This window comes from Lagopus muta, chromosome 19 (genome assembly GCF_023343835.1).
Source record: "Lagopus muta isolate bLagMut1 chromosome 19, bLagMut1 primary, whole genome shotgun sequence".
Taxonomy (NCBI): domain Eukaryota; kingdom Metazoa; phylum Chordata; class Aves; order Galliformes; family Phasianidae; genus Lagopus; species Lagopus muta.
Window position 1 is genome coordinate 6,309,746 of NC_064451.1, and position 10,389 is coordinate 6,320,134.

General features: G+C 52.2%; 1 protein-coding gene across 8 annotated transcripts in view; it reads right to left on the bottom strand.

Annotated features, from left to right (window-relative positions):
* Positions 1-6,474, bottom strand: part of RAPGEF1 (Rap guanine nucleotide exchange factor 1) — a 76,666-nt gene extending 70,192 nt beyond the window's left edge. For 3 of the 8 annotated variants that reach the window (XM_048965626.1, XM_048965629.1, XM_048965625.1), the window contains exon 1: positions 6,257-6,472. In XM_048965626.1, the coding sequence (XP_048821583.1) occupies positions 6,257-6,281 (25 nt within the window). In that variant the 5' untranslated portion in view covers positions 6,282-6,472. Of the gene's footprint in view, positions 1-4,569; positions 4,811-6,256 lie in introns of all 8 variants that reach the window. The other 5 variants (XM_048965627.1, XM_048965628.1, XM_048965630.1 and 2 more) reach the window with 5 other exon arrangements.
* Between the last annotated feature and the right edge of the window lie 3,915 nt (positions 6,475-10,389).

The following is a 10,389-nucleotide window of genomic DNA, read 5'->3' on the forward strand; positions in this document are numbered from 1 at the left end:
TTTGCCTTTTCCAAGAGTATTTATACAGACAGACAATGCTCTTTATTAAAGTCCTCATAAATTCATAGGTGAGCACTAACTGACACTGTTGGAAAACCTTCCTGGTTCCTCAAACTTACTATTCTTGCCTGCATGTCATTTAGTTTAGGGCATCTTCTAATCAGAAAAGCAGAATCTGCACACACAAACACAGAAAAATCATTTAAATGTCAAAAATATCCAAAAATGGGTATTTCTTTGCTTGTGAAAGTTTTAGCACTCATCACTCCTGGTGATGAGACCCAGGTTGCGTTGGAAAGTCAGGCAAACAGTGGATGGAAAACCATCTGTGTTTTATTTCCCCATGCACAAACAATCAAATTTATGTTAATAAAGCCAGAACACAAAAGAAAAGGGTAACGTATCACCCAGCAAAAGCTGTTCTAAGCAGTGCTGTCCTGCTCTGCGCTGCCCACCAGCAGGATTCACCTAACACAGCTGTCTGGCATTGGTTGCAATGTACTGTGCATCCAGAATGAAAATATTGATTCCCCTGCATGCCCTTTATTAAACGATGTTTGGTTCGTAAAGGAAACTTTCTAAATATGGAATTAACTCCTGTGGCTGTTCTGTCCCCTCTGTGTCAGTAAGGACAGGACAAACTGGCAGACTGGGAAGCACAACAAACGCGCCAAAGGGTGAGGGATGAAACAACAGGCATTGCAAACGCTCTCCTTTGCGACCAGCCATTGAAGACTACCTGTTCCTTAACCTTAAGGCTCCGTTGATGCTTTCCCTTGTCTTTTCAGAAACCTATGAAGAAAAATGTCACTTATTCTCTTTCAGAACAGAATTATCCCATGTTGTTTGTCCACATGAGACATGAAATGGAAGTTTATTTGGAATACAAACCACCTCTTCTCCTGTTCCTGTGCATATCCACTTCTCCCTTGCTCTCAACACAAGAGCACTGTTTCACAAACTCCAAGGAAGATGAGCTGTGGTATCAACGTAATAGCAAACAGAGGACTTGAAGACCTCTAAGTGAAATAAACAAATAAAAGAGTACCAACAACCTCATCCACCAACCTTCTTGGGATGCTTCACATAAACATCTCTGTGTATGAGGGGACATCATTTCTTTTTCACAGAGACAAAATCACCCCCTCCATGAGCATCAGAATCACCCACCACAAGGAGAGATCAGAAATGCATTTTTGGAACAGGTGCTCCACGCCAGCTAACAGAGCTGTCAGTGTGTCACTCTGCAGCAATGTAATAGCAGAAGTGCAGAGCATTCCTTTGGCAGCACGTCCCAACCTGCAGCTGAAATTCACCTTCTGCCTCTGTGCCTTCCAACGAGCTCCCACGACAGCTGCAAATTGCCTCCTCCCTGACACTTTTATCTTCTTGTCCTCTTTGCCTTTTCCCTATCCACTCTATTGACACACAACACAGTCCACCTTATTTTGGAATAAATCAAGGGCTAACCTATGTTTAAATAAGACCCATGACTTTGCATCACTGAGAAAGAGAGTTGTTAAGGCAGCAGGTAAAAAAGCATTACAGATGGACTCCCTTCCCTGGGATGGAACATCAGATTTCCTCCACTCACACAACGCTGTGCAGTAACTAAAGCCATGAAAGCCATGCTGGTGGACAGCAAATGGGGAAACACTCTCTGCAGGTGAAACTGTGATGAGAGTGGATGCCCCATCAATGCAGGCATTCAAGGCCGGGCTGGATGTGGCTCTGGGCAGCCTGGTCTGCTGGTTGGTGACCCTGCACACAGCAGGGGGTTGGAACCAGATGAGCATTGTGGGCCTTTCCAACCCAGGCCATTCTATAGGAGACATCAGCACAGTGCTGTGACTGACAGTGACCTTCCACACATCCCTGCGTGCCAGAAGGTTAGCAAGAGCCAGTAGGAGTTACCCCCACACAGAGCCACACAAACAGATATATTTAGTCACTGCGGTTCAAGGAAAACCATTGCTTGCACTGAAAATAAATTTAGCAATTGTTTCCAGTTTCTGCTCTTTCATTGACTAAGGCACAACCCAGCTGCTGTGCATTCCAGCAGACTTCAGCTGTCCTTCTTCCCCACTCCTTGCCCACCTCCTTCTTACAACTGCCATGAATACCTCAGCCTCGCACCATTCCTGCTGCAGGCTGCATTTCTGCACACATCAGAGCTGATGCTGCGCAGCACAACACCTGTCCAACCTACACTGACTTACCCAAAAATGCAGAATTCCACTCTCTGTACCATTTCCTAAGAAGCACTGAACAGCAGTCATCTTGTACTTCACATCTGCATAGAACTAGATGGGACTGTTGACGCTTACGAAACAAGCTGCAATAAAACACACGTGGGATGCTGCTGTCTGAGCAGCCTGCAGCAGGAACTGCAGCGTGAGGAAGGAAGGATTGGAACCACACTGCATTCAGGACTGTGCACTGACTCTTCAGGAGAGTTTCATTCTCAGACTCCAGGATAAAAACTCCATAGGGTGTTCTTACTTGGTTTGAAAACCACCACTACAGAAACCGCTTCTGTTGGCCAACTGCTGAAGTTCCAACTTGAAAGCCTTCACTTAGACTCAAAAATACAGCACAGCAGTGAGGGCACAACCAAACCAAGACAGAACTGTGTCTATTAACTCACCTGATCCTCAACTGAAAAAACAGACACTGCAGAGAATCGATTGGGTGTAAAAAAAACCCACATATTCAGGATTATTTCTGGTCTAAGACTGACCCAAGAGATAGCTGCAGCCCAAAAAACACCCTCTGCAGAAATAAGATCCCAGTAAACCACACATCAAGCATGATTCTGAGCAGTGTAAAACAGCATGCAAGGCTGCACATGAACAGTAAAGGTCCCCTAAAGATGGGAATGATCTGTCCCTGGGATTGTGCTACTTTCCTTAAGAACAGGATTACTCCCTTGACGTTTATATTACAAACGCCGGATGAGACTTCAGAGGTGAATTTGCTTATCAAGCAAACACATATCAGAAAAAGGTGAAGACAACAGCATTCTGGTCTGCTGGGAATACCTCCAGTTGGGTCCTGAGCTGAACAGAGAGAACTGACTGCACTCCAGGCAGATGAATGCTTGGAACAGTGGTCTCAAACAGCCCTTAGCAGATGGCTATCGAAAAGGCAAGCTTACAAGGGATGTGAAAAGCCAGCAAGAAGTCACAAGATGATGATGGAAAGCACCAAGTAGAAGAAACGTTCAAGATACAGCATCCATATGTCCTTGGTTTTAATAAAGGGCATTAATGAACAGATACTCTCTGTGGAAAAGCCTGTATTTCAGACCTGACGGTGTCTCTCTGCTCTCTTATTCTCTCTGTACGACGCAGAACTGTTCAACTCCCTGAAGCGTGTAATCCATCAGGTAAATAAATACAGGAATTCACGTATTGCCATGGTAACAGGAAAACCAAGCAGAATCTGTGGCCTCCTCTGCTTTCTTGGCAGCCCTGCTTTGGAAGGGACAAGTATCTTCTGTAAGTGAAGACCAAAATTACAGATGCATCAGTTCTAGAGCAAAGAACAACCAAAGGCCGGATGCTGTCCTTCCTCCTTGGGTCAAAGGGGTTCTGTTTTCAGAAAGTATTTGGAAGTCTGGCTGGAGCCCGAAAAACAGGGACTCTAGAACTGCTAAAACTGAAACACAGCGCCTTGTTCTGCACTACCAGATGGATCCCCTTCACTCCAAAGCCGTGCTATGAATCACTGCACAGTGGCCCTTCTGTTGAGCGCAGAGCAGAACTGAGAGGCTCCTGAGGGAGCCCCGTCCTCCCCTCCCTGGTGGACAGGAGCTATTATGTATCATCATTTATTTTTGTATTTTATTAAGTGTTGACAACGTGTTTCATTTAAAAACCCAGGGAGGTACATAAGATCTCTAGGGATCTAACTCTAATAATATTGTTGTAGCCCCACAGCCTGGCTAGATGACTGCTTTCTCATTCTGTATGAATATGCAGATAGTCAAACCAAAGCTCCAAACCATTCCAAAGCCATTCAAGAAGACACATTATCAGGCAACAGCCTCTTTTATTTACAGCACAGTGGGTCCTGCTTGTCCTTCGGTTCCCATAAGGAAAAAAACACACACAAACATAAACAAGCAGATCTCGGATCTCACAGCATTTGTTCCATGACTCCGCATCCTTTGTTCTACCACTGTATACATTTGGACAAATATTATCCCAGAATTACTGCAGTATTACAGGCTGTGTTTACACACTGACCCTGTTCACCAAACTCTTTGTGTCAGTCATAAGTTCCAACACTCAAACTGTGACCTAGAGCACTCCATACCAAAGCAGCTGCCTTCCAGCCCTCCTTCCCCCGTCTCTTCTCCTCCAGTTTATACTTAGACTATGGTTTTTTTCCCCTCTCTTAATAACACCCTCCTTAAAGAAATGCAAACACAAGCAGTTGAAAGAGCACAGTTCCCCAAATTTACACTTTCTCTTATTCAGCAAATCACCACCACGCTCCGCACCCACTACAGCACGCCTCCGCATTAAGACTTCACCCACGGCATCTTCAAATCTGTACACTGACCTGGGCACGGATCCTGCATGATGTCTTGAGTTCTTCACTGGGAGTTGAGTGTGTTGCAAGGCCGGGTCTCCTACGCTGCGCAGCGTTTGGGTTTTGTGTGGTATTTTTGGCCTTTCTGTTCTATTGTACACGGAACCGCACCGCGTTTGTGTGTGTCTACAGAGTCATCTTCCAGCGTTTGAACTCTTCACGCTGCTTCGCTGGGGTGGAGCTCTATTTACTATTCTCACAGGGTTATTTACTGCACGCGAATAAACAAAACGTGGTCACTTATTTTTCACATCCGCAATTACTGGCTATAGAACTGTCAGCATTTACTAAAGCCCCTTCTAATGGAAAGTTCACTTCTAATGGAAAGAAGTGGCCACTGGTTCAAAGCTGGCCCCAGCTCTATGGGTGCTGCTCACCCCTTCCTTACATTGTTAACCCGCTTCCAGGAGGAAAAGTGGCAGTGATGCACCAATAAGCACGGGAAAGAAAGAGCCAGAACCCCCCAAGCAAAGCGTTACACTGCGATGCTATGTAAGGGATGGTGCATCAGATTAACCTCTGATATTTCTGGAACAGCATCTGTCCCATGATGCGAGGCACACTTGTTAGACAGTGACTGAGTGCTGAGAGCTGGAAGCACGCCTGTGTGCCGCACTGCCTGGAGGTGCTCCTCCCTGGAAGCTGCTCCAGAACCGCAGCACAAGGAGCTGCCTCCTTGTACAGCACAGCACAAACCAGGATCGAGTGACCAAAGCCATGGAGGGCTGCTCCGGGCCCTGCTCCTCTGAAGCAGGGATCTTCCTAAAGCACTGCCTTGGGAAGCCCCAGTGCTGCACTTCACACGTCTGACTCACACTGCTGCAAGGCCCTGCTAGGAAAGCATCGAGCTGCTCCTTACAATAAGAGACCACCAAAAAGCATTGTTTTTTCCTCTACTAATTAAATGCGACGTAATTAAACCAAATAACTTCAGCGCCTGATTTGCAAAGCGGTAATTGAGGCTTTCACTGTACTGCAATGGGAGGAATGGGGGCACCTCCAGTGACAGCTGAGAAGCACTGCACGGTGTGTGCTGGGTGCTTTCCCGGCTCATGGAGAGCCCCAAAAGGGGCAGCTGCAGCCGAGCCCTTCCCTGTGCTGTCTGCCCACAGATCAGTCTGTTCCGATCGTGCACAAACACCGGGGAAGTTGGAGAAGTTGCCATTAATCACTGCGTGCAGGGCCCGAAGCGCTGCAGCTCTGCTGTGATGCTCTGCTATAGACTGAAAGGATGGTGCGAAAAGGGGGGGAGGGGGGCGAGGGGAGAAGGAAACAAAACAACGGCAAATAAACGGAGAAAGGAAAGGAAGAAAAACGAAATAAAAAGGAGAAACGGACCAGAGGACACAAAGCCTGAGGAGATAAAAGAAAAAGAAAAAAAGAGAAAAAAAGAAATCCAACAGGAAAATCCACCAGGAAACCAGCGAGGGAGCGCGGCACAGCTGCGGGGCTCGGCTCGGCTCGGCAGCCCTCCCCGCCGCCCGGCCTGACAGCAGCCCCAACCGGCCCAGAAGCCGCCCGGCCCGCCGCCATCCCCCGCCCCAGGGCCGCGCCGGGCCCGCGCCAAGCAGCAGCGGCAGCGGCTGCAGCTCCGGGCCGCAACGCGGAGGGCGGGGAGGAGAAGCGCCGCCGCCCCGCCGGGCCTCCCGCCGCTCACCTGCTTTCTCGATCTTGCCGGACATGTCGGAGCCGGGGCTCGGCGCTCAGGCCCGGCCGCGCCAGGAGCCAGCGAGCGGCCGCGGCCCCGCCACTGCCGCCTCCTCCCGCTGCCGCCGGCCGGCCGCGATCCGGGAAAGGCGCAGCGGCGGCCCCTGGGGCTCGGCGGCAGGCAGGCAGGCAGCGCTCCCGCCCCCCGCCCAGCTCCGCCGGGCCGCGAGGGGAAGAGGCGGCCCGGGGGCTCCCGCCACACACGCACACGCGCGCCGGGCCGGGCCGCAGCGCCGCCTGCCGGCCGCCTCGGGAAGCGCAGCCAGGCGCCGCGGGCGGGGCCGGCCCTGAGGGAGGCGGCGCGCTGCGAGCATGGCCGCTCCGCTCCGCTCCGCCCCGTCGGCCGCTCATCGCGCGCGTTTTCCCAGCTCGCGGAATCGCGAAGGAAGGAGAAGCCCTCTCACCCCACAGCCCCACCCCGCCGCCGCATCCCCGCTGCTCTGGAACGCGCCGCTCCTGAAGGCAGCGCCCTGCGGCCGCCCTACGCCTTGTTGTCATTTGCTCCCAGTGCGCTGTGCCGGCTGTCGGTGCCGGACAGAAGCTGGTTCCCTCTAGCGGGAAGAGGCAGCAGTTGGAGCGGCCGTTTACGGCTGTGGAAGGGCCGTGGATGTGCTGGGAAATGAGCTCCTTTCCGCCGCTGTATTGACAGCATGAACGCAGCGGCGCCCTGACTTCTCTCATTTTCGTGGCTGTAAGCTGTGCTGTCACCCCGTTTGTGGCGGTGACAGCAGGCGGGAGCTGCGGCACATCGTGCTGCTGTGAGCAGGGAGCGTGCAGGAAGGAAGAAACCGCTGCAGGGCTGTCAGAGTTGGGCAAGGGAAGAAAGAGAGCACAGAGCCGAGCGGCTGCGTCAGGTCGTGCTGGCGCTGCAGGGCTGCTCTGCACCCAGATGAGAGCCCTGATGTCCTCCCAGCAGCAGGAGAGGGGCGGCAAACTGAGCTCTTCCCACGATGTTTCTTTACTGGGGGAAAACAGTCGGCAGCAAACGTGCCAGCAGCAGCCAGGCAGCACAGAGACGTGCTACAGCCCCAGGGTCACATCCTGCAGCTGACCCACCGAGATGGGATGTTGTGCAAGAAGCGCCGACGCGATTTCCGAGCCTTGCAATCACGGCAGAGCGCTCCTGCCCTCTAGTGCCCTTCCCTTCCCCTCTCCCGGGCTGTTCCCTCCCATCCCCATCCCTCGTTCTGCTCCCCTCCGCTTGCAAGGCCGGGCGGTGCCTGTCTGTCCCTCCAGCAGTGCCGAGGTTCGGTAATTCAGTGTCCCATTCAATAAGTGCTGCTGTCACCGTTCCACCCCCCAGAGCCGCGGGGATGTGGCACTGAGGGATGTGGCACTGAGGGATGTGGCACTGAGGGATGCGGCACTGAGGGATGCGGCAGTGGGCACAGTGGGGTTGGGCATTGGATCCCAGAGGGTTTTTTCCAACCTCCATGGCTCTGATTCTAAGCACAACGAAGCCCAAGTGACAGACACAATGCGGTGACCTGATATTGCCACTGCCAACACAACCCCTTTGAACTGGGGAGAGATGAAAACATGTTGGTGGAAGAAAACGAGGGACAGGATTCCCACCACCTGTTAATGGATTCAACTCCTCTCTGTGTGTGCAATGGCAGGATAGATAGCGGTGAGATGGAGAGGAGCTGCTCAGGAAAGGAGTGCAGGTGGGGCTAATAAGGGATGCAGAGGAATGGTGCAGGAGGGGCCAGAGCTGGGAGATGAAGCAGGCGAGGTCAGAGCATCTGCATCTGTTCCCTGCAAAAACACGTGTGTGAGATGGACTGCAAGTCCTCCATTTAGAGCACATCCCCAATTTCAACCTCGGCATCCTGTGGTTTTACTCAGTGTGCTGACAGCATCTAGCTGGTGGTCCTGGCTGTAGGACAATCCAGCACAGAGACATGAGCAAGACACGAGCACCTGGCTGACGGAGATGGCATTTTCCCATTCAGCCATGCCTGTCCTGCTGCACCCGCAGCCGTGCGGCCCTGGGACTGCTTTGCAGCCCTGCCAGATGTCCCATCGCTGACCCATCATTGCCGGGACTTGATTTTCCCACCGGCTTTCTCCTTCTCCGCTCGGGTGCGGGCTCTAGAGGGCAGCAGATGCCGGGTGATGGGCGCAGCGACCTCCGAGCCCTGGCTGGGAGCCCACTAACGGGGATGGGGGCGGCCGGGTCCGGTCCTGTGTGCCGGGGCACAAACCCAGTCCTGCTCCCTGCCCTGCTGCCTCACTGCCTTTGCTTTTTCCTCCCCACCGCGACAAACCTCCCGAAGGAGTGAGACACCAAAACCAGAAGGGATGCTGAACGCTTGGTGCTCAGGATAAGGAAGAACTTCTGGCAGCTCCACCGAGCTGGTCTTCACCTACAAGTTGAGGCTGTGAGCTGTCAGTGGGGATGGGGAAGGTGCAGGGAACCCTCCTTGCTCTCAGCCTGTCCTGGGCATTCACTGCCACTTGCAGATCCTGAGTGCATCTTCTTGGGGTCATGCATAGTCCCAAGGCCATCCCTGCTGTCCCAGCTGCTGCTGCTCTGCATCAGTGAGATCACTGACAGGCAGTGCAGCTGGATTCGAGGAAAAAACTGGAAATGGAGAAAGGAAAAGAATAAGGTTGGGAGAATTTTGCAGAATTTTCTCCCATTATCCACCACTGCTGTTCCCAAGGAGCTGGGTGCCACCGGCCCTGTGTTGCAGCAGCCCATGAGGACCTGGCAGCAAAACTAGAAGAAGATCCACCCATCTCACAGCCACGTCACTGCTCCATGCAAAGTGCTCCCCAAAACTCAGCTGGGCTTCCAGGTGACCCTGCCTGCTTCACCCTATGGAGGAAGCTGAAGGTGCCCTGTGCCCCTCCTCCTCCCCCCGCTGGAAAGAGCAAAACCAGAATGAATCAAAAAAGGAAATCAAAATCAATATTCCAAAGTCAAATAGTAAAAATCCCATTATGGACACAGAGGTCGCCTGGAGAAAAACGCAATCAGAGGTGACAGCCCTGCTCCTGCATCCCAGGTGGGCAGACCTCACTCCCAAGGCACAGCGCCACCTGCCCACCTTCCAGCAGCAGGTTGTGCACAGACAGTGGGCGCAGAGACCTGGGAGGATGGAGAGAGGGACCCTGTGATGTCTGTGAGGTGAGGAGCAGGCTGTCCCATCCGCAGAGCAGGGCTGCCCGACCCCACACTGTCTCCATCATGCCACAGATCGCAGCCTGAAGTCATTGCCAATGTGGGGCACGTAGCCCTGGTAATGATGCAAACTTCAAACCATTATTTCTCAGCACCGAGGGGTTGTTTAGTGCCGTTTTCCCTCCTCCTTTTCTTTTTCTTGTTTCTTTTATTCTCAGACTTGACCTCTGATTCTGGCTGGGATTTTATGTTGGGTTCTTTTTATTATTGTTTTTTTCTCTTTTTTTTTTTCTTCTTCTTCTCTTTTTTTTTGCACCATATTAGCAGCAGAGAGAAACATCCCAGGAAGTCTGTTTGCCAACAAAGCTTTCTTTAGCAGACAGACAATGGAAAAGCAGAAGAGAATGCTCTGGGCTGGATGTGGCATTTCCAGCACTGCAGTGGCTGCTCTCTGCCCCCTGCAGCTGTCCAGGGGTGACCTTCAGCTCTGTGAATAGCTGATGTCCTCACCCAAGGTGTGCCTGCATGTCCTGCTGCTGGAGCATCTCAGCTGTGCGATGGCCCCATCCCAGCACTCACCTCTCCTGTCATTGCTACCAGTTTCGTTCCTTTCAGTCCTTGTTGATCCAGCCTGCCCAGGGAATCATTTAACTCCAAATCCTTCAGGGTTTATTTAGCTCCATCTCTGATAAACCTGGTGCAGGCGGTGGCTGGATGGCATAGCTCTTACTGCATGCGGGTGGGTCTAAGCTGCAATGAGCCCTTAGGGAAGCAGCTGGAGTTGCTGCCCCAGGCCCAGGGATAAGCAATGAGCAGGAACAGCCCCTTCCCCATAAGCCAGAGGGGTTTGGAGTGGAGGAAGAGGAAGCAAAGCTAGAAACATGCTGACTTTATCAACTTCACCTTCAGCAGGAGTCAGCGCTCCTCGCTCCTCTTCAGCAAAGATGCAGCAG